General features: G+C 43.6%; 1 protein-coding gene across 2 annotated transcripts; it reads left to right on the top strand.

Moving 5' to 3' along the window:
- The first annotated feature begins 314 nt into the window (after positions 1-314).
- Positions 315-23,896, top strand: ATP12A (ATPase H+/K+ transporting non-gastric alpha2 subunit). 2 transcript variants are annotated; one of them, XM_058818939.1, is made up of 23 exons: positions 315-552; positions 2,214-2,360; positions 3,671-3,730; positions 4,971-5,174; positions 5,752-5,865; positions 6,360-6,494; positions 7,753-7,870; positions 8,391-8,659; positions 9,742-9,940; positions 10,349-10,458; positions 11,162-11,296; positions 11,530-11,722; positions 11,925-12,100; positions 13,120-13,256; positions 13,897-14,047; positions 15,981-16,149; positions 16,785-16,939; positions 17,928-18,051; positions 18,577-18,722; positions 19,740-19,873; positions 21,980-22,081; positions 22,609-22,700; positions 23,421-23,896. In XM_058818939.1, exons 1-23 carry the CDS (start codon positions 544-546, stop codon positions 23,447-23,449), a joined length of 3,108 nt encoding a protein of 1,035 aa, XP_058674922.1. In that variant the 5' UTR covers positions 315-543; the 3' UTR covers positions 23,450-23,896. The 2 variants fall into 2 exon arrangements, with proteins under 2 accessions (XP_058674922.1, XP_058674923.1); XM_058818940.1 differs by lacking the exons at positions 22,609-22,700; positions 23,421-23,896 and adding an exon at positions 22,197-22,407.

The following is a 23,896-nucleotide window of genomic DNA, read 5'->3' as shown; positions in this document are numbered from 1 at the left end:
CAGAATGTGCAGAGCCCTCCTTCAGCCCAGGATCCAGGGGAGCCTGGAGCTGGAAAGTCTCTGGAGGAAACTCCTTGCTTCCAGCAAGATGAATAAGACACCTGTTCCCTACTTGTGAGCAAACACTACAAAGGAATAATTAGAACCTATCTGACCTGAAACCCACATGCCCATTACTGTGGTATTTTTCCACCTACTCCAGGTGAAACAGAAGATGGGCTGGACCTGGAAGGGGAGGGGTGGAGTGGCAGCCCAAGATGCTGATTTATAAAGCTGCAGCAAGCAGAGCTCTTTCTCCACAGCCTTGGGACAGGGAGCTGGTCCTGCCTGGAGGATGCCGAGGTGGGAGCAGCATTCCAGCTAACACCTGCTGGAACAGGACAGGGACCCAGCACCTCGGGGAGATTCTGCACTCCAGCACTGCTCTGAGCCACCACAGACCCCAGCTGGGCTTGGGCTTTGCATCCAGAGATTTTTGGCTTTTGATCCAGAGGCTTTGGCTTGGCTGCTTCCCTCCATCAGGAAAGGAATAAATTCACCAAGATGCTCAAGGTGGGTACAATGCCCAAGGAACTGCCCCTTGTGCTTCTTCCTAAGTTTTATTTTGTGGATCTATACTATAAGTGCAGGCTAAGTGAAAAATTGAATTAATACCAGACATGAACAGTTTGCATTCTTGGGAAGAATTCTTGGACTGGCTGAACCAAAAATCTGAGATTTTATGAAACTCTGAAGGTTAAAGGTTAACATAGGTCATGCTTACAAGTGAACAGTAGATTTTACTGACTTCAGAAAATTTCTTTATTTTTCTCTTCTATCTGCTAAGTTTTCCCAGCAGAGAGCTGTTGCTTTTCCTGGTTTCTGTGCTCTACAGGGATTTGAAAAGCTGAACAGATTTTTTGGGCTGGAGAGTTAAAGAGAGAAGAAGGAGGAGGAGGAGGAGGAAGGTGAAGAGAAAAAAATCCCAATAGATAAAACAGATAATGAATCTTCAGCATGGCAGAAAAAAATTCATAACTTATAACAGGCATGCCCTGTCTCTGGGATGTGCATCCCCAAGCAAAATCAAGTGTTTAGGAATAATATTTCAGTCTTTTAAGTGCTCAAACTGCTCAGCAGCTCTTTGCTTTCCCCTTCATCAAGAGACAACATCAAGATTTAAACACTCCTTTGGTTACAGGACAGCTGAGGATAAGATGACAGATTTGAGTTCAGAATAGTATTAAAAAACAAGATACCCCAATTATTATTGTTTTTCTTGCTGTTTTCATTATTTGAGCTTTCTTTATGCTATGGAGAGCTCTTCCCTCATTGCCGAGATCTCTCAGGAAGCCAAGCACTGGCTTTGTGCTTTGTCCCACCAGGGAACATCCGAGGGGGCTCTCCTGAACTTCTGGGGTTTAACCCATAAGGAAACCTCTGGAATGGGGTCACCCATGGCTCTCCCAAGGCCTGGCATGTCATTTCCAGGATAATTTGGGAGCTGGAACGTTATCATTAATCAGTGGCACGGGAGGGAAGTTTGCCCTGCACACTGCAGAGTTAACCCAGGGCTTGGAAACAGCACAACCCCCGAGTTATCACTGAAAGCAAAACATTCTCTGAGGTGCAGCAGCCTCCCTGGGTCAACAGCCCAATATTCCACTGCCAAAAAGAAGGGAATTGTTGGCTAAATCCCTGCCAGGTCTGAGCTCTGTGAGGGCAGAAACAGAGCAGCTCCTCCTTGGCATTCAGTCTGGTGTTTACCTCCATTCTTCACCTGAATTCAGTGCAAATATCTATTGCTAAGTATTAATTATAATTAAAATTTCAATCTTGAAGTTATGGATCTGAAAAGCTCCAGGAACAAGTAATTTCTCAATGGATAGTTTTCCCCTCCCTTTTCCTTTCATGAATATTTTGCTTTTCCACCGATCTCTTCTTGGAGCTGATAAATAAGTGAATAATTTTCACTGCTGAGGTACTGAGCAGTATTTTCCTACACTTGTTTTAGACCATGAGCTGCAGGAAGTGTTGTACATTCCTAAAGCAATCCCTGTAATTTGCACCTGATAAAGTCCTGATCCCAATCACAGTAACACAAACTGGATGGATCTCTGGATAAGACAGGAAAAAACACCTTAAGCAGCCAGGAGAAAGTGACAGCAGAAATTTATAAGTTGTCTAAAAAAGTAGAGCTGCAAAATTTTGACTTTTTTTGTGGTCTTTTACAGAGAAGGTCTGATGTTTACTCTGTTGAGATCTATGGGACAAAAGATCTGCAAAAAACAGAGATCGAAGATGAAGAGGAGAAGCACAAAGACCAAAAAGGCAACAAGAAGAAAAAGAAGGCAGAAGATCTGAAGAAAGAACTGGACCTGGTGAGTGTTGCTGAGCCTTCATTACACATTCCATGAAATCCAGGGAGTGTCCTGCACTGAAAATCCTGGCACAGGGAAGGATTTGCTTCCTCACCCTCCTGGAGTGTGCCAGTGAAACCCTGTGCAAGATTAATACTAAAATGAGAGGATAATTAAGCCACCAGTGGTACAGAACATTATCTGCCCAAAAAGGAGCCATTCCCCAGATGGAATCACTGCCATCAGCATTTCAACTTGTACAGCCAGCCAGGAGTCAGAGGAGAGGCAGAACCACAGAATTGTTCTCCAGAGATTCCAGAGCATGTCTCAGCTTTAAACTCAGGGGTTTTTACCCAAACCAACTGCTCTGGCCTTCAAGAAATCCGTGTTTTCCTCCTGGCTCTCCACTGACCTGCTGGCTGCTCTTGGAAATGTTGCTTCCTCTCCACACATTCCAGTTTCCCAATCTGGAACATGAGGGTAATTATGCTGACCTCTTTTTGGGATTGCTGTGAGAGCAGCTCACAGGAGAGGCCATTTAAAGGCTGGATGGCATTTAAAAGCTCAAGGAACAGCAAAATTAGATATTGAATCCATGGTTCTCTCACCCATTCACCCAGCAGGTTTCCAAGATCTGCTCAGCAGCAGGTAAATATTTCTGTCTGTGTTGTCTTTGCCACCGGGGCTGTAACTCCACTCCCGAGTTTCTAAAGAGAAACCAAAGCACAGACAGGGGAATTGACTCACCCAAGTACCCATGAATCACTCTGAGAAAACAATTGGGAGATCTCTCAAATTCTTGGCTTCTAAATCCCGGTTCAGCACAAGATATAATTAGGCCAACGATACCACAGAGGTGTCACTGCAGGCCAAGGACAAGAGCTTTGAGATTTCCCTCTCCCACACACTTTTTACCCATGCTTAGAACCTGTTGTCCCTTTCCACCAGACTGAGGAGGATAATTCACATTCCCTACCCTGGCAATCGAGGGCAGAGGTTGCTGTCACACACACTCTGAGCCCTGCAGCGTGCAGACAGAAATGATTTATCCAAAAGAAGCAGGAACACGAGCACACCACCCTGTTCTTGTGACAGATTTGCTGGAGGAGGGAGCTATTTACAAAAGCACTCTGCAAATCAAAAGGAAAAAAATTTTCATCTTCCAGTGGGAGATATTTTGCTTATCAATGTGCAGATTTGTCTAATTCATGAAAGTGGGGTGTCATACAAGCAACTTCATCCACGTTCCCAGATTCAGGTAGTTTGGGAATAAAAATTCCAGCAGTCTGATGCTCTGCTCATTGTAATTTTCTGTCTCTCTTGGGATGCAGGATGACCACAGGCTCAGCACCTCGGAGCTGGAGATGAAGTATGGTACCAGCATTGACAAAGTAAGTGCATAGGGCTTCCTAAGGAACTGCCTCAGTCATTTTCCTCTGGCCTCCCCAGAGCTCCCAGGAGCAGGAATTTCATTGTTAGATGTGTGTGGGTGCCTGCATTGATGCTCCCAGTAAAGCCTAAGCCATCAAGCCAACGAGCACTGCCCTGGATTTAAAGTGGAGTTTCTCTCGAGGCTGAAGAAAGATGAGCTACTGCTTTGAAATCAAAAATGGCACCTCAGGGTTTTTTGCACCAGCACCTCATTTTTTCTAAAGCTGTTATCTGATCTTTTGATTTCGCCACAATTCACTTTTCACCGTGACAGTTCATAGCCAAAGACTGCATGGATTGAGCTGATTTTGAAGGAAAATCTAAATTTGAGAAACTACACCCAAGTCCCTTTGACACCTGACATTTGAATATCAAAGCACTCAATGTGGCCAGAGCCCAGACAAGAATTTCAAGAACCTCCTGAGCTGCAAACACCTTGTGGAAATGAAAAAATAATAGCAAAAGGATGTCAGTTTTCCCCTGGCTTTCCAAACACTTAGTCCAGCTATATTGGATTGAAAACCAGCAGAATGGAAATTCCTGAAGGATGTGGCCCCAGATTCAGTGCTCCAGAAGAAATAAGAAATGGCTGTTTCTCCACAGCAGATAATTAATAGCAGCCACTCTGAAATCAGGAGGTTTGGAAATCAGAGTTGCAGCTGGCTTGTGACACAAACAACCCTGAAAGAAACAGCAGCACGGGCATTTTGTTCTGAGCTGGGGCACAAAAATCTGTTTGTGATTTTATTGTAAACGTGTGAAAAAACAACAGCACAGGCATTTTATTCTGGGGTAAAAATCTGTTTGTGATTTCACTGTGAACATATAAGAAAACAGCAGCACAAGCATTTTGCTGTGAGCTGGGGTGAAAATCTATTTGTGATTTCATTGTGAACATGTGAAAAAGCAACAGCACAAGTATTTTGTTCTGAGCTGGGGTAAAAATCTCTTTGTGATTTCACTTTTAATGTGTGAAAAAACAGCAGCACAAGCATTTTGGTCTGGGGGTAAAAATCTGTGATTTCATTGTGATCATGTGAAAAAACAGCAGCACAACCACTCTGCTCTGAGCTGGGGTAAAAATCTCTTTGTGATTTTATTTAGAATGTGTGAAAAAAAAAGCAGCATGGGCATGTTGCTCTGAGTTGGGGTAAAAATCTCTTTGTGATTTCACTGTAAACATGTCCCCTCCTTCCGCAGGGTCTCTCAAGTGCAAGAGCAGCAGAGATTTTGGCTCGGGACGGCCCCAACGCGCTCACTCCTCCCAAATCCACCCCAGAAATTGTCAAGTTCCTCAAGCAGATGATCGGGGGCTTCTCCATCCTCCTGTGGATCGGGGCCAGCTTCTCCTGGATCTCCTTTGGCATCCAGCTGGCTCAGGGCGTGGATTCAGCCTTTGACAACGTGAGTGGATGGGCGCCCACCCCGCCAGCGCTGGGTGGTTTCAGTGCTCCGCAGTTACTCAGTAACTACAAGGAGGCCTCTTGTTCTCACCAGGCTCTCCCGCTGCCAAACACTTCTGATAAAAGCTCAAACATTGCCACACCATGCGCCTAAAGAGTGCCTGGGCAAAGGTCTGAGAGCCACTGGGCATAATTACAATTCTTGAGAATTCTGAGAGCAGTAAAAATGTCTGAAGACTTTAGACTCTGACTTCAACCAGAGACTAAAGAGTGTCTCAATAATTCCCCTTTTTGAGTTCTACTCTGCTATTTTTTAAAATATTTTTACACTGTAATCAGGATTGTGTCAGTTTAGGGAAGGATTTTAGATCATTAAAACAATTAAAACCTTTTTTTATACACACACAAAAAAAAGCTTCAATTGATCACTTGCAGACCAACACCTGAAAGTTCTTTTCTTAACCCGTCTTTAACCTGGCCGCAAGCTCATTTTAAAGCAGCACAGAACTGATTCATTCTAACAGAGGGATTATGAAAACTTGTTTTAAATTAATCAAATTATATCTTTTATTGTTCAGCTCTACCTCGGAGTAGTCCTGGCCCTGGTCGTCATCCTCACTGGCATCTTTGCTTATTATCAAGAAGCCAAAAGCACAAACATCATGGCCAGCTTCAGCAAGATGATCCCACAGGTGAGAACCACCAGTGCCTTTCAAATGAGGCCAAAATTCATCTCAATAATGCATGAGGGAAGCCCAGCAAGCTCAACTTGAATTTATCTCTTGGGAAATGACCCAGATAAATGTCCTGAATCACAAAGCATTGCTAAAAAGCACACGGTGGTTGCTTTCATAGATCTGTGAATTGTGGGATGCACATCCTTGGGTTAGAGATCTTGGTGCCCAGTTCAAACCTGCGGAAGGGAGAAATGTGCTGCGTGTCACATTTTGCAGCCCTGATGGCATGTGAGACATCCCTGGAAGGCATTTCCCCATCTCCAAGGCCACTTCCCATCTCAAATCCCCCAAATTCCAGGCTGAGCAGTCCAGCTGGATGTCAGATATTCTCTCATTTCCTGTCTGTGACCCTGCTCTGGCTCTGTCCCAGAACAGAGGGGAGGATCTCAGTGTAGAGGGTGGCACAAAGCTAATTTTTGTCCCATTTTTGTCCCATTTCTGTCTTCCAGCAAGCTCTTGTCCTCAGGGATGCCGAGAAGAAGGAGCTGCCAGCAGACCAGCTGGTGGTTGGGGACATTGTGGAGATCAAGGGTGGGGACAGGATCCCTGCAGACATTCGCCTCATCTTCACTCAGGGCTGCAAGGTAAATAGGGCTTGGAAGAGCAAAGGAAAGGGGAAAAACAGAATTTGGAGTGATTTATTACATAGGAGTAATTTGTACACAACCAATATGGGTAATTGGAGCTGTGACTCGACCAAATTAATGAAGGCAGAGAGCAGAAGCCTGAATGGGATGTTGAGCTCCTCTAGGACTGACTCCTCCCTCTCTGAACATCCAAGGAGTCCATGCCATGTTCTGCCTCTGCTCTTTGCCAGGACAGGGCAGATGCACCAATAAAACCTGAGAGTTTCTACTGGAGGCAGATCCTCAAAATTTGGATGTTTTCTCAGGCTTCTGCTCAAAGTCCCACTGACAGACACACAGCATTGGCTGACCTGAATTCCCACAGAAATAGGCTCTGTCAGGGACAGCAGCAGCTCAGAGAAGAGGCACTGAGAGGTGTTGATGTCACTGATTGGATGGATATATGGATATATGGATATATGGATGTATGGATATATGGATGTATGGATATATGGATGTATGGATATATGGATATATGGATAAATGGATATATGGATATATGGATGTATGGATATATGGATATATGGATATATGGATGTATGGATGTATGGATATATGGATGTATGGATGTATGGATATATGGATGTATGGATATATGGATATATGGATAAATGGATATATGGATATATGGATATATGGATGTATGGATGTATGGATATATAGATGTATGGATGTATGGATATATGGATGTATGGATGTATGGATATATGAATATATAGATATGTGGATATATGGATGTATGGATATATGGATATATGGATATATGGATACCTGGATATATGGATGTATGGATGTATGGATACCTGGATATATGGATATGTGGATATATGGATATATGGATATATGGATATATGGATACATGGATATATGGATATATGGATGTATGGATATATGGATGTATGGATATATGGATACATGGATATATGGATGTCTGGATATATGGATATATGGATATATGGATATATGGATAAATGGATAAATGGATATGTGGATATATGGATATATGGATACATGGATATATGGATATATGGATGTATGGATATATGGATATATGGATATATGGATATATGGATATATGGATATATGGATATATGGATATATGGATATATGGATATATGGATATATGGATATGGATGAAGCTGCCACCTCACCTCCCAGGCTGGACACCTCTGTGTACTGCTGACTTTAATCTGGGCATGTCTCCTTTTCATTAAAGGTGGACAATTCTTCACTCACAGGGGAGTCAGAGCCACAGTCCCGCTCCTGTGAGTTCACCCACGAGAACCCCCTGGAGACCAGGAACATTGCCTTCTACTCCACCACCTGTGTGGAAGGTGAGCTGATCCTGAAACTCATCATGGAAATCCCATTTCTTCTTCTTTATCTGTTTCTCCACTGGCTCCAGCCATGTTTATTATCCTGTGCGCACACCTTTACATCCTTTTATCTTTATTTCTAGTTAATCTTTCACCTCCCTTCAGCAACTTCAGGGGAACTGAATGTTTCTAATTTTTATTACATATCATCTTACAGAGAGAAGAGACCCAAAAAAGGCACCTGCACAGGTGCTGTTTAGTCCTGCTAACTCATTTGAGTAATTCTGCTTTGAGGAACTTGAGAGAGGTTTAATTGCCCGCATGAATTTTGACCAGAGCAGATTAAAGAGTGACCTTGGGTGTGGTCACACTTGGCATTTGTTCCAACACGCAGCGTGGTTATGGCTGCACCAATCAATGGATTTGAACTGACAGTGGTTTCCTCACAATTTTCCCATCAACACCTGTTGGAATGTCAGCCTGCAGCTTCCTCAGAGTGTTTGTGTGCCCTGGAGGTGACAGTTTTTTGTCCCTGCAGGCACTGCCACCGGCATTGTCATCAACACCGGGGACCGCACCATCATTGGCCGCATCGCCTCCCTGGCCTCGGGCGTGGGCAACGAGAAGACGCCCATCGCCATCGAGATCGAGCACTTCGTGTACCTGGTGGCAGGGGTGGCCATCTCCATCGGGGTCCTCTTCTTCATCATCTCCGTTTCCATGCGCTACAAGATCCTGGACTCCATCATCTTCCTCATCGGCATCATTGTGGCGAACGTGCCCGAGGGGCTGCTGGCCACGGTGACGGTGAGTCTGCGCTGGGCTTCTCCAGCTCTGGGCTGGCTTGGCTTTGGGGAGGGATGGGGGTTATTATTCCAAGGATAAATCCTTCATTTGGTAATTCTGGTGTAACTGAGTCATTCATCTCAAAGCCAGCTGGGGTTTAAGTTCAAGTGCTGCTCTGCCTCGATGGCTGCTGAGTACAATGACGTAACTCATTTCCCCACCACCCGCTCCCACTTGGAAGTGGGGACATTGTACCCTGAAAGTCACATGAAAACTCCACTTATTACCAATTGTCCAGCACTAAAATCCCTCCCTGCCTGAGGAGCAGCACACACTGCTGGCTCCAAAGTGTGACCGTGTTCACAGGGATCTTAGGATGAGGGAAGAGATGAGGATCTGACTCCATGTTTCAGAAGGCTTGATTTATTATTTTATAATATATATTACATTAAAGCTATGCTAAAAGAATAGAAGAAAGGATTTCATCAGAAGGCTGGCTAAGAATAGAATAGGATAGAATGATAACAAAGGTTTGTGGCTCGGGTCTGTGTCCGAACCAGCTGGGCTGTGATTGGCCATTAATTAGAAACAACCCCATGAGACCAATCCCAGATGCACCTGTTCCATTCCACAGCAGCAGATAACCATTGTTTACATTTTGTCCCTGAGGCCTCACAGCTTCTCAGGAGGAAAAATCCTAAGGAAAGGATTTTTCATAAAAGATGTCTGCAACACCAAAGCACCCCAGCAGCAAACAATGAAGGGAATCATTGCAGGATCCATGGAGCTGGTGATCAGCAGCTCCCTGCCCTTTTCATATTCCTCCACCTCAAACAGCCTCTGATAGAACATTATTATTTCTATCAGCAGGAAGTAGGTTCCTATCAGCAGCAAATCTACCTGTGCTAGTTACAACCAAACTTCAGATTCTAAATTAAAAAAGAGAGGGAAAAAAAAAACCAAAAACACTGCAGTCAACAAAAATGAAAAATTAAAAATATTCTCTTACAAACCCCACAAAAGATATACCAGGAAAATGCAATCTCGTTACACCTGTGTGTAGCCACACCTTGGTGACAGCTGGGCCCCTTCCCTCCTGCCAGGTGAGCCTGTCCCTCACGGCCAAGCGCATGGCCAAGAAGAACTGCTTGGTGAAGAACCTGGAGGCCGTGGAAACCCTGGGCTCCACCTCCATCATCTGCTCCGACAAGACAGGAACACTCACCCAGAACAGGATGACTGTTGCCCACCTCTGGTTTGACAACCAGATCTACTCAGCCGACACCAGTGAAGATCAAACAAGTAAATGGGAAAATGGGGGTGTGGGAAGGATCCATCCCAGGATGCTCCTTTTTTGTGGCTAAATCAGACATTTCTTCCTTCTACACGTGGAAATTCCTCCTTAGCCATGTGACATGTGAAAAAAAATAATTAATGTTGAATTCCACTCACAGGAAGTAAACCTGAAGGAGGTTCTACTCCAGAACCTATTGCCAAGAGTACATTTAGTAGGAAATTAAACAAACATCATCCAAACCCCTTTGCCAGCACTGCTGGAGGGAAAATTTATATGATTTTTTTTCCATAAAACAAGCTGTCAAAACAATAATTTTTGTCTGCAAATAGGTCAGTTCTGTTTTTTCACCATCAAGATTTTACTTGTGTCATGCAGCGTGCTGAAAGATGTAATGTGTGTTTTGCTTCTCTCAGCCCAGCCCTTTGATCAAAGTTCCCCCACATGGACAGCGTTATCAAAAATTGTCACTCTCTGCAACCGGGCGGAATTCCGGCCAGGACAGGAAAATCTCCCCATCATGAAGGTACCTCTGACTTCACATCAGCTTGTTCCCCTTCCTCTGAAAAAACAATTTTCTCTGTTTGGCTTTAACAATCTTCATTTTACCAGTAAGCTCCTACTGACAGTGGTTTTACTGCTGTTCACTCATATAAAAAATGTAACACAGGATAAAAAAATCGCACAGCCAAGAGCATAGAAATGCAAATTATTCTGAATCGGAGGAGAACCACAATCCCAACTCCTGGCCCTGCACAGGACAGCCCCAAAAGTCCCTGTGCATTGTCCAAACCCAACTGTGCCTGCCAGGAAAAGGGCAAGACAAGTAGCAGGAACAGTAATTACTGCACTGTTAATTTATTATAGCAAAGGTAAACATGCTTAATTGATGTCTTTCCACATGACTGCTTGAAGGTAGTAAATTCTACTGACTGGGCTACCAGGACAAACCTGCTGTTTACTCATCAACACCATCTTCAAATTAATTTGGGTTTGTGCCTCAGCTCACCTGTAGTGCCCTGAGTGTGACCCCAAATCTGCTTTACAGTTTGCTGTGGCTCAGTTCCAACTCCAAGAGCAAAGCAGACACCCCCAAATTCTATTTTAATATTTTTTTTTCCAGGATAACTTGAACATAAAAATGGAAATTCCTTGTCGCTGAAGTGTGCAGAATGCCATGGAATTGTGGAAATGTAAAAGTAAAATGTTTTCTTCCTTTGTGCCCACAGAGGGTCGTGGTTGGAGATGCCTCTGAGACAGCTCTGCTGAAATTCTCTGAGGTCATTCTGGGGGACGTGATGAGCATTAGAGCACAGAACAGGAAAGTGGCTGAAATCCCTTTCAACTCCACCAACAAATTCCAGGTGTGTTTCATTTTTTTTGGAAATCATGGCAGATTGCTTCTATCACTGGGCCTGATGCAGCAATGAGTGACCTGGAAGCCTTAATGGGGTAATTCAAGTTATAATAAATACAGCTCATTCCACTTGATGGGATTCATGATTTCTTCATGGAAAAGAACATTAATCCCATGGGAAACCAGAAGGAAATGAGGACAATTTGAGCTCTTCCAACCCCTCTCCTGTTTGTGGCACAGCTCTCCATCCACGAGACCGACGACCCCCAGGACAAACGCTTCCTGCTGGTGATGAAAGGGGCCCCAGAGAGGATTTTGGAGAGGTGCAGCACCATCATGATCAACGGCAAGGAGGAGCCTCTGGACAGCGAGAAGGCAGAAGCTTTCCAGACAGCCTACATGGAGCTGGGGGGCATGGGGGAGAGAGTGCTGGGTGAGTGCCTGGGAAAACAGGGTGAAACATGAAAATGGGGTAAAATTCAGCTGTAAAACCTGCGAAATGGGGTTTAAAGTCTTGGCACATCCAGCATGCCTGGAAAAATGGTTTAATGCTGGAGTTCCATGGGCAAGAGCAAAGCCTCTCCTCTTTCTCCCACATTTTCCTACCCATCTCACCAACCTAAATACCTTTTCAGGTTTCTGCCACTTGTACCTGCCTGAGAATGAGTTTCCAGAGTCCTTCCAGTTTGACACAGATTCCATGAACTTCCCAACCTCCAACCTGTGCTTTGTGGGGCTCCTATCCATGATTGACCCACCCCGTTCCACGGTGCCCGACGCCGTCTCCAAGTGCCGCAGTGCTGGCATCAAGGTGAGGATTTTACAGAGAAAAACACAGTGGGTTCACTGCAGAAAGACCCATTATGATTATTTTAGGTATTATTTAAAGTATTTAAAATTTAAGATCTTCTGCCACATCGTCACTAATTATCTTTCTAGCAACAGCTACTAAAAATCTTAACCTTAGTTAAGACCTTTGTATAATTTCAATTTACAAAATCCCTAGAGACAAAACATTTTCATTTAAGTGGGAATCAGACTATAGGAACTGCACAAACCCCTCAAACCTGGAAATCCAAATTTGCAAAAGCTCAGATACTCTCTTATCAGATTCATTTCTAGAATGCAGAACCCACACCAGCTGGAATTACTTGCTTGTAAACAGAGTAAGGTGATTGATAGAAACAATTCTAGAGAAGGCATCAGGACACTGCTTTGAACATTTACCCAGAGGAATCACCAATCTTAACACTGTTCAAGTGGAACCTGAAGCAGTAATTCCCCTAATTTCACTCCCTGGGACCCACAAGTAAACTTTCAGCCCTAAGCAGAAGTGAAATCTATCTAAATCAAGGAAAATCTTATTTGGAATTACAGATCTCAGACAAGACTAATCCCAAACTCCAACCCTGATGAAATTTTCTGTAGCCTGAAGATCTGGCAATTTTTCTTTAAGAAAAGCAAGGCTGTGCCTTATCTGTCAGGACACCTCAGTCACAAGGATCCATTTTAAGATGCAATATCCTAACAAACCCTCGCCACTGAATGTACCTAATATAGATCCTTATATAAGGGCTCCTTTATTCTGCATTATTCTAATCTGGCTGCCTGTGACGAGTTCTTCCTCCAGAGCCCTGATAAAGCAGCCTCAGGAAGAGAGGCAGAGCCCAGATGTTGGTACAGAGCTGGGCAATTACCGCCCCTAATCTCCCTCTGCTGTGTACACAGCGCTGCTCTGATCCCAAAGTGCTTCCTGCTCCCCAAAACCGGACATTGTCCCTTATCTCCCCCCACCTTTGGCCATTTGGCACTCACTTGTCCCTTGCTCAGGTCATTATGGTCACTGGCGACCATCCCATCACGGCCAAGGCCATCGCCAAGAGCGTGGGCATCATTTCAGCCACCAGTGAGACTGTGGAGGACATTGCCAAGCGCCTCAACATCCCTGTGGAGCAGGTCAACAGGAGGTGAGAGCCAGCAGAGCCTGGGCAGCCCCCAGGGCTTCATTTCCCTGCTCCCTCCATGGTGCTTTTATTCTACATCCCCGCTGCTTTCTGCTTTTTTTATGACACATTCCCACTCTCGAGTCATCTCCACCTAAATGTGTCCACGCGGTGGTTTTCATCTCTGCTGCCCGAGAAGAAAATCTGGGGAATTATTCTTTGCACATCATGTGGAAGTCACTGTCACTGCCTGTTTGACTAAACACACACACACAGAGTAAAATTCAGCATCACACGACCCAGTTTGGACCATCAGCCCAAATTCCTCCTTCACCCCTTAAATGGGGAAAAAATATCATCACAAGGGAAGGATAAAAGCTCTTTGCAGAAGTGATGTCTTCCTCTGCTCCTCCCAGTGAGAGGCCTCTTTAAAATGCATTTTCTGAAGCTTCAATGAGACCCCTCTGTGTCCAGAAGTGACTGTGATCCACTCTGGATTTCTGCAGTGCCTTTCACTCAACTCCTGCTGATTACCAACAAACGCCTCTGCAATTAACTCAATTTGCCGCTTTCCCGCCATCCAGCTGCACGCCCATCCCATGAGCGCTCTATTTCCACCCTTCTAACCCAAAAATCTACCCTGCCCTGCCTGTGGCTCTTGCAGGGAAGCCATGGCAGCCGTGGTGAACGGGATGGAGCTGAAGGACATGAGCTCGGAGCAGCTGGACGCGATCCTGCGCGAGCACGCCGAGATCGTCTTCGCGCGCACCTCGCCCCAGCAGAAGCTGATCATCGTGGAGGGCTGTCAGAGGCAGGTGAGGCAGGCCTGGCAAAGGTCACACACACACACAGAGCAAGGTTTGGAGGCTGGGAGCCAATTCCCAGTGCTCTCCAAGCTCTGTTTATAGTCCTTTCCCTGTGCCAGAACGTTATCTAACAGATTGCCATGAAAGCTGCCTGGACTCAATCCAAACCGCTCAAATTCCCGCTGCAGACACAGCTCCCCGTGACAAAATGAGCTTTCCCTGGGTTTGGAGCTGTAGCCAGAGCATGGATTGTCCCTGGCACTCTGAGAAGCACAAAAAGCCTCCTGTGCCCTGGCTGGGAAGGAGAATTCCCTCGGAAATTCTTTAAACCCAGATAAAAGCAATGCTGCTGCCACATCCTCTCCTCTTATCTCTTGTGGCTGCTCAGAGCCATGTCCTGCTGCCCACAGGAACGTTTGGGAGTGGAACTGGTTTGTGGCAGTGCTGGGTGAGCAGGTGAACTCACAGGTCTTTTCCAGCCTAGATTATTTGTGATTCTGAGGTATGAACCCCACAGAATGCCAGAGCGTGATTTATGTACCACCAGCTCTTATCTCTGTTACTTCCCAGGGCTGTAATGTACCACAAGCTCTTATCTGTGTTACTTCCCAGGGCTGTAAATCAGGCAGCAGGATTTGAAGAGAGTTTGTCCCATCCATGGGCAATATTATGTAAAACAGCCTGGAGTGCAGCCAGCACAGGAGGAAAAAAAAAAAAATTACAGAGCTCTGTAAAAGATGAAACTTGCCATCAAAAGACTCTCCAGTAAAAAATGACATCTTCCAAGTAGATTTTGTGAATTAAAGCCGCACTTGTGCTGTGCCTGGACTTTGTAGAGAAGATGTGGCATAAGATATTATTTTATTTTTGTAGTCGTGCCAGCACTGAGCTCCCCAGTCAGCATTTTATCAGCTCTTTGGGTTTAAGCCTGGAGGGCTCTCCAGGGAGTTAAAAAAAAAAAGAGATAAAACTTTTCAATTTGATGTGGTTTTCATTTTTTGAATGGTCTCCGCTAGGCACACGGTGGGTAAACGTGTTCTGCACTGCTCAGACTCCCACACTCCTGGCAGATTTGGCTCTTTAGGGATGAAAAGGAACACCCTCCCCCAGCCACACTCCAGCTATGTTTAGCACTTAGAGCTTATAAGCCTTTCTGTACATGGCATTATTTATAGGTAGTGACACTGTGCTCAATCCCCCTAGGGACAGGAAATTCAGCATTTTATTAATCAGTTTGCCTGGCTTTGTCCCCACTCTGAGCACCCTGCCTTGAACCGAGACAGAAACTTCTGCACCAGCCAGAGCAGAGCCTGGAGCTGCAGGAGATGTTCAGGGAGATAACAAAGAAGCTGAGCTGGATAATCAGAGTTTTCCATCTTTTGGATTAGTGGAGAATTCCAGCACAGACTGAGGATGGCCAGAAGCTGCTGGGATAGGATGAGGACAGGCTCTAACTCGACAGTTACATAATTTATGAATCAGATGAAGCCTGGCTGTTTCTGTAGCACTTCATTAAAAAATCCAGGACATTTTGTGTTAATCAAACCTCCCCCAGATGTCAGAGGTGAGCCTGGCTCTGCTCAGACAGGGAAGGACCACGCACACATAGAGCAGATATCCAAATCTTAAATCCTCTTTATACCAAACTATCAGACTAATTGCATTTGAAATGCATCTAATTGAGATATCTACTCTTTAGGAAGCAGTGAATCACATCCCTGAATTTTCCAGGTCTCTACTGTAAAGGGAACCACACAAAACTCTGGGCTTGCTCTCCCAACCCTGCCCACCACCCTCCTGACCCCTGGCTGTGTTTGATGTGGGTACAGAGAGGATTCAGAATTTCCTATCAGCATTTTTCTGTTAGAAATGTAAAGATTGATGCTGGCAGTATCCACCCTCTCCTCCCAAAGCCACATCTGGATGCTTTTGTGTGTTCCAGGGAGCTGTGGTTGCCGTGACTGGAGATGGAGTCAACGACTCCCCTGCCCTAAAAAAAGCAGATATTGGGATTGCTATGGGCATTGCTGGCTCTGATGCAGCCAAAAACGCAGCTGATATGGTCCTGCTGGATGATAACTTTGCTTCCATTGTCACAGGAGTGGAGGAAGGTAAAGATTATGTTGTTTTCCACTTTCTGAGCTGGAAACAGCCGGCAGGGCCTCCTGATCTTCCTCTCTTCTCTTTCTGGAATTGTGGATTTGATATTTGGGAAAGCTGGGAATTAAATCCATTTCTACACGTGACAATCAGAGAATAAGGAAATAATCTTCCTCCTCACACATAATAAAAATTTGCTGTCTCTGTTTGATTAGGCTTCAGATAAAAGCATTTCCTGACCTGTCCCAATGCAGTCTGAAGCCTCACAAAGATAGAAATTATTTTCTCCACCTTTTCCCTCTGTTATTTTCCCACACATCACCTGCACTGTGCTTCACCTAAGACAGGAGCACTCATCACACTCTTCTTTCACTTGTGGTTTCCATCACAACCACAGCATTTTGGGGAATGAGGCTTTTCCCCTCAAACTGCCTCATCAAAAGAAATGTTTTATTACACTTGAGTTTTTAGAAGCCTTTAAGGGAGGGGAGCTTAAAAAACCCAACAAAACCAAATTACAAAACGCATGATGAAACACATGAGGGAAGCAGAAATAAGCAGTAAATGTTTCTGCCTCATTTAGTTAAATTGAACTTTTTTTCCTGATAGAAATTCCCTTAGACAGAAGAATTTTCTGTTCCCCCAGGCCGCCTGATCTTTGACAACCTGAAGAAAACCATTGCCTACACCCTGACCAAGAACATTGCTGAGCTCTGCCCCTTCCTCATCTACATCATCGCCAGCATCCCAATGCCCATTGGCACCATCACCATCCTCTTCATCGACCTGGGCACGGACATTGTGAGTTGGCAGCTCCAAAGTCATTTATTTCCTGCTGGAATATCCTGCCAGGGACAGGGCCTGGGGGTGGAGGCACATCCTGAACAGGGGATTTATCCTACAGATGAGAAAGGCAGCGAAAAAAGGGATTAAAAGCAGCCAGGTAGAGAGAAAGAAGAGTAGAAAACAACAATAACCTGCAGGAAGGGAGCAGGAAGCAAAGACATCTGGTGCAGGCTAGAATCAGCAGTGAACAATTATGTATAAAAATGAAATAAAATAATAAATATAATATAATATAATATAATATAATATAATATAATATAATATAATATAATGTAATATAATTAAAATATAAGAACAATAATATATGATATATAATATATAATATAGTATATATAATATATACTATATACAATATATACTATATAATAGATACTATATAGTATATAGTATATAGTATATAGTATATACTATATACTATATACTATATACTATATACTATATTATATATTATAGTATATATAATATAGACTATATACAATATATACTATATAATAGATACAATATACAATATACAATATACAATATACTATATACTATATACTATATACTATATACTATATTATATATTATATATTATATATTATCTTGTGTTTTAACCAAGACATCAGAGGGATTTCTGCACCTACACCTCACATTCCATCCAGCCCAGCCCAAGGGACCTGGAAGACCCTTTAATTTTAAATTAATGTTCAATTATTGTTAACCTCCTCTAGATTTTGTATTGATCACCAGATCCATGCATATTTCAGATTTTCCCCAAACCCTTTACAATTAATAGGAATTAATTAATAAGAATGAATTAATTATTAGGGATCCACACAGATCTTCCTCTCTGTTCTGCCAACATTCAGCAGAACCACTTGGCAACTACAAATTGCTTCTAAACCCCCAAAAATCAGGCAAAAATTGCCCCCCAGCCCCTGAGGGTTTGTTTCTCTTGCAGATCCCCTCGGTGTCTCTGGCTTATGAGAAAGCTGAGAGTGACATCATGAACAGGAGACCCCGGAACAAGAGGAGGGACCGGCTGGTGAACCAGCAGCTGGCTGTCTACTCCTACCTGCAGATCGGTGGGTTGGCCTCCAAACTCTCTCTCTTTTGTGTCAGCAAAGCAAGATCAAGCTCATTAATTTTAAAAAATGTAAATTTAAGAGGTGAAACTCAACCCCTCCCTCTTCAAACCCCTGTGTACTCCTGCTGTGTACTCCTACCGTAGGTTGGTGGGTTGGCCTTCCAAACTCTCTCTCTTCTGTCGGCAAAGCAAGATCAAGCTGATTCATTTAAAAAATATATAAATTTACTTGTACTTGCAGGTTGGTGGGTTGGCCTCCCAGACTCTCTCTCTTCTGTCAGCAAAGCAAGATCAAGCTGATTAATTTAAAAAATATAAATTTGGGAGATGAAACTCAACCCCTCCCTCTGCAAACCCAACAGCTCCCTCCTGTTGCTCATTATTCAGCAATTAAATGAGGTTTTAACTACAGAGTGCAAGAAATTCCCAGCACCAAAACTCTCAAACTACCTCTAGCACGTTTCATGCATCCAGCGCTCCTTAATTTCGGTTTTTCATCATTGCTGCCCCTTTGTTTCTGCAGGAATCATGCAGTCGGTGGGGGCTTTTGTCACCTATTTCACGGTCTACGCTGAGCAGGGGTTCCTGCCCTCCACGCTGCTGGGAGTGAGGGTGAACTGGGAGAACAATGCCATCAACGACTTTGAGGATTCCTACGGACAGCAATGGGTAAAGCAGCCCTGGAAATTCCCTTTACAATTAATAGGAATGAACTGATAGGAATTAATTATTAGGAATTAATTTTTAATAGGAATTAATTATTGCTAGATATTAATTATTAATAGGAATTAATTATGAGGAATCCACACAGAAAATTCCACCCTGAAAATTCCCTGTCCACCTGCTTGCTTAAAAATTCCCCCAAAAGAAAGGGATAGGGAATGCAAATGAGGTTTAATGGAAATAGAATTGGTTTTCATCTCACGCTCCTGCAGGGGAGACTCTTTAGGGCTCCCTGCCACACAGCTCCTTCATTCAGCCTCTGCTCTTTCATTCATTCTTCAACAATTTGCCACCTTCTCACTCACAGCCTCTCCAGGTGCACCTTCCTCTCTGGATGTTTAAACCCCTCTGGATGTTTAAAATCTGGATGTCTCAATATCTGGATGTTTAAATCCCTCAAAATCAATGCTCACCATCCCTCTAAATCAGTCCTCACCATCCTCTCCCAGCCCCATGCACTTTCCTCTCTGGTCTGGATGTTTAAACCCCTCAAAATCCATCCTTGCCCTCCTCTCTCAGCTCCTTGCACCTTCCTCTCTGGTCTGGGTGGTTAAACCCCCCCAAAATCAATCCTCATCATCCTCTCACAGCCCCTGCAGGTGCATCTTCCTCTCTGGTCTGGGTGGTTAAACCCCTCAAAATCAATCCTCACCATCCCTCACAATCCATCCTCACCATGCTCTCCCAGCCCCTCTGCCAAGCTCTCTGCAGCCTCCCCCTCTCCCTGTGCAGAATCACAAGGCACAGCAGGCATTGATAAATCCACACAAACACTCCTCACCCCCAGCTCATGCTGCAGCCTCGTGACTCAGCTCTGGAATAAAGCTGGGCCCAAATCTGAGCATTTAAATCTGGAGGAGCCCTGCATTCACACCATGAAATCTCTCATGGGGGTTGGCAGCAGCCTGGGGAAGGTGGGAGGGTGTGAATTAAAATGGTTTTGGTGTTTCTTTGGCTCTGCAGACCCACTACCAGCGCATATACCTGCAGTGGACTGGCTACACAGCCTTCTTTGTCAGCATCACCATCCAGCAGGTGGCTGATCTGATCATCAGGAAAACTCGCAGGAATTCCATTTTCCGCCAGGGCCTCTTCAGGTGAGTTTAGCAGACGCACAATCCCACTATGGTTTGGGTTGGAAGAGACCTTAAACTCATCTCATCCCACCTTCCACCATCCCAGGCTGCTCCAGCCTGGCCTTGGGCACTGCCAGGGATCAGGGGCAGCCACAGCTGCTCTGGGCACCTGTGCCAGGGCCTCACTGGGAAGAATTTCCCTCTGAGGGAAGGATTTTTCTCCTATCTAATCTAAACCTGCAGTTCAAGTCAGCCTCCTGCTCCCTTCAGAAGCAGGTGAGCTCAGTGATTTGGCCCTCTCGCTTTCAGTCTTTGCACAAAGATTAAGCCTGGCCTTGAACAATCACAAATCTCAGGCAAATATTTTATTACACCTCCCCTCAGCCTCGTTTCTGCTTCAGGGTAGGGATTTTCTTTAAAGACATTGTGCTGGTTATTCTAAAAATGCACCAGCTTAAAACCAACTTTCCATTCATTAAAATGTTTACTAGAGAAAAGAAAGGGAGTTTCTCTTCCAGATTACTTTCTGAACTCCTTATCAAGAGATAGCAAGTCTGGACTTCCCTGAGATAACTCGAGGCTCTGGGAAGGGAGATACCAGCTGGCCAAACTCCTGCAGACAGTGCTGGCCGCCCTCTGCAAACCTCCAACCCCAGGAGAATTCCAAATATCAGCTGGGCCAGAGGCCAGCAGCAGAGCTGGCATTGCCTCCCGGGCTTTCTGATAGCAGAGCAATTTATTTTCCATCCTTTATCTGCAGCCTACACCTATGTGTGTGCTTCCTCCTTGCATTAACACCTGAGTCACCCTGAGCACGTTCCCGGAGCAGCAGCAGCCTTGAGGAAGTGCTGCTGGGTGTCTCCCACAGCTGGATTTGGGCTGGGAATGCTGCCAGGACAGGCAGGAGCACCTGGGGCACAGGACAGAGCCCAGCCCTGTGCCTGCAGAGCTCACCTGGAACAGGAGTGCAGGGATCCAGAAGGGTCCTGCTGGCACACAGGGGGTTAACTCTGGGGTTAGTTTAACCCTCTCACAGGGGGCTAACTCAGCTCTGTCACAGAGGGTTAACTCAACCCTCTCATAGGGGTTTAACTCTAGGGTTAAACTCACAGGGGGTTTAACTCTGGGGTTAATTTATCTCTCACAGAGGGTTAACTGGGGTTTGTTTAACTCTTTCACAGGGGGTTAACTCTGGGGTTAAATCAATCCTTTCACAGGGGTTTAACTCAGCTCTGTCACAGGGTGTTAACTCTGGGGTTAGTTTAACTCTCTCACAGTGGGTTAATATCACAACTAACACCAGAGTTAAACAGGGGTTTAACTCTGGAGTTAATTCAGCTCTCTCACAGAGGGTTAACTCTGGGGTTAATTTAACCCTTTTACAGGGGGTTAAATCTGAGATTAATTTAACCCTCTCATAGGAGTTTAACTCTGAGGTTAGTTTAACCCTCTCACAGAGCGTTAACTGGGGTTTATTTAACTCACAGGGGTTAACTCTGGAGTTAATTTAACTCTCTCAAAGAGGGTTAACTCAACTCTCTCACTGGGGTTTAACTAGTGTTAATTTGACCCTCTCACAGGGGTTTAACTCTAGGGTTAGTTTAACTCTTTCATAGGGGGTTAACTGAAGTTTATTTAACTCTCTCAAAATGGTTTAACTCTGGGGTTAATTTAACCCTCTCACAGGGGTTTAACTAAACTCTCTCACAGGGGTTTAACTCTGAGGTTAACCCTCTCACAGGGGGTTAACTCTGGGGTTAATTTAACCCTCTCACAGGGGGTTAACTCTGGGGTTAATTTAACCCTCTCACAGGGGGTTAACTCTATCACAGGGGTTTAACTTTGGGGTTTATTTAACTCTTACAGAAGGTTAACTCTGGGTTTAATTAAACCCTCTCACAGGGGGTTAACTCGGGGTTTAACTCAACTCTTTCACAGGGATTTAACTCTGGGATTAACCCTCTCACAGAGGGTTGACTCTGGAGTTAACCCTCTCACAGGGGTTTAACTCTGGGGTTAATTTAACGCTCACAGGGGGTTAACTCTGGAGTTGATTTAATTCTCTCACTGGGGGTTAACTCAGTTCTCTTACAGAGGGTTAACTCTTCCTCTCTGTTTTTCCTGCAGGAACAAAGTCATCTGGGTGGGGATATTTTCCCAGATAGGAATTGCTTTGATTCTCACCTATGGCCTTGGACATGTTACAGCCCTGAACTTCACTCCACTCAGGTGAGCTCTGAGCTTCCCCTGCCCTCCTTGTGGGCACAGAACAGAATCCTGCACCACTGCAGGAGAAATATTTTTAAAAATTCATTATATTAATCTCTGTTTCTTGGCCAAAAAGGCCATTACTGCCATAATTTCCACGTTCTCCTACTGGATTTCCTACTGAGGATCCAAAAAGCCACCTGTGCAAAACCAACATTTAAATATTTCTTCCAGCATCTCCAAGGTTTTGATGAGCACATCCAGCATTTAACTTTTCTTTTAAATAAATCAGTCAGATGATTTATTGCTGTGATAACACCAGGCAAAATTTCCTTCTGAATAGGACCTGGAATTAATTAATCCAGGAAGCATTTAAGACTGGGAGGCTTTACATGCTCATGATCAGTTTGGGAGATTAATTAGGAGAAAGGAAGAGGTCCAAGGAGGGGCAGATTTGTTTTGGTGACATTGAAGAGCACAGAGACCCCAGAACTGGAGCTGAGCTGTTCTCAGGTGTTTCTGAGGGAGATTTTTGTCCTCACTCCCAGGTTCCAGTACTGGTTTGTGGCTGTGCCTTTTGCTATCCTGATTTGGGTCTACGATGAAATCCGGAAGCTGATCATCAGGAGACACCCAGGAAGTGAGTGCACTCCTCTAATTTTAATTAAATATTTTCATTTCATGTGTCCTTTCCCACCCTTTCATTCCCACCCCCACCTCAGCTGCCACTCGCAGGTGAATGCTGAAAATTGAACCATTTTTATCCAATGATCACTTTGCCTTTTTGAGGAAAACACCCCAATTTTTTATTATTATTTCTAATATTATAGAATATATAATTATATAATTATATATAACTATATATAATATAATTATAATATATAGTAAAATTATAATATATACTATATATACTGTATACTATATACTATATATTTACTTAGATATAAATTTATTTTTTACATATATAATACATAAAAATTTATTTAAATTCACATAAATAATACATTTATATTATTTATTATTATATTTATATATTTATATAATTATATATTTATATAATTATATATTTATATATTATATAATTATATATTATAATTATCATTACAATATATACAATAAATTATAAAAATGTATTATATATAATTATATATTTATTTATTATAATATATATAATAAATTATATTAAATAAATATATTTATTTAATATAAATATATAAAATGCATTTATTATATAAAATAAATATATGTTTATATATAAATTATATAATTATACATAATTATGTAATTATAATTATTTTTAATATTATTTTTAATTTTTTAAATTTTTATTTTTAATATTATCCCTCTCATTCTCCTGCAGGTTGGTGGGACAAGAACATGTATTACTGAAGACTCTGACACAGGAGAGCTCCTTCCCCACCCGGCCCAGCCTCTGCTGCTTTCAAGTCCTGTCTGTGCAATATCGAGCATGGATCCACCCCGTGCTGGGGTGCAGAGATTTCATGGATTCAATGAAGAAAAAAGGACTTTAGAGGCTGAGCAATTACCTCCCACTGTACTGTAAAGCCTAGAAATTGAAATGCTACCTATTTTTGTAACTACTACGATTTTCCCTCGTTCAAAGATGGAGTTGGAGAGAACTCTGAGAGGAAAGCAGTCTAAAGACAGGAATTCCCCACGATCCAAGGCATTAATTTGCACTGAAGGAGTTGTTTGTTGATTTTTGTGCTGGTAGAACTGAATTCCAAGTGAGGGCACACCTAGATCTGTTTTACCTTGCCACGGGTAATTGTGCTGTATAGGAATAATTTGATAATAAAATATTTTTTTTTCCAG

This window comes from Ammospiza caudacuta, chromosome 23 (genome assembly GCF_027887145.1).
Source record: "Ammospiza caudacuta isolate bAmmCau1 chromosome 23, bAmmCau1.pri, whole genome shotgun sequence".
Lineage (NCBI taxonomy): Eukaryota > Metazoa > Chordata > Aves > Passeriformes > Passerellidae > Ammospiza > Ammospiza caudacuta.
Note: the sequence above shows the minus strand (reverse complement) of the source record. Positions and strands in the feature narration are given on the sequence as shown.

Bases quoted from the DNA above. Each gene is read 5' to 3' on its own strand.
- ATP12A (XM_058818939.1), top strand. The intron at 16,150-16,784 runs GTAAAGATTATG...CTGTTCCCCCAG, and splicing joins TGTCACAGGAGTGGAGGAAG to GCCGCCTGATCTTTGACAAC. The intron at 22,701-23,420 runs GTGAGTGCACTC...ATTCTCCTGCAG, and splicing joins CATCAGGAGACACCCAGGAA to GTTGGTGGGACAAGAACATG.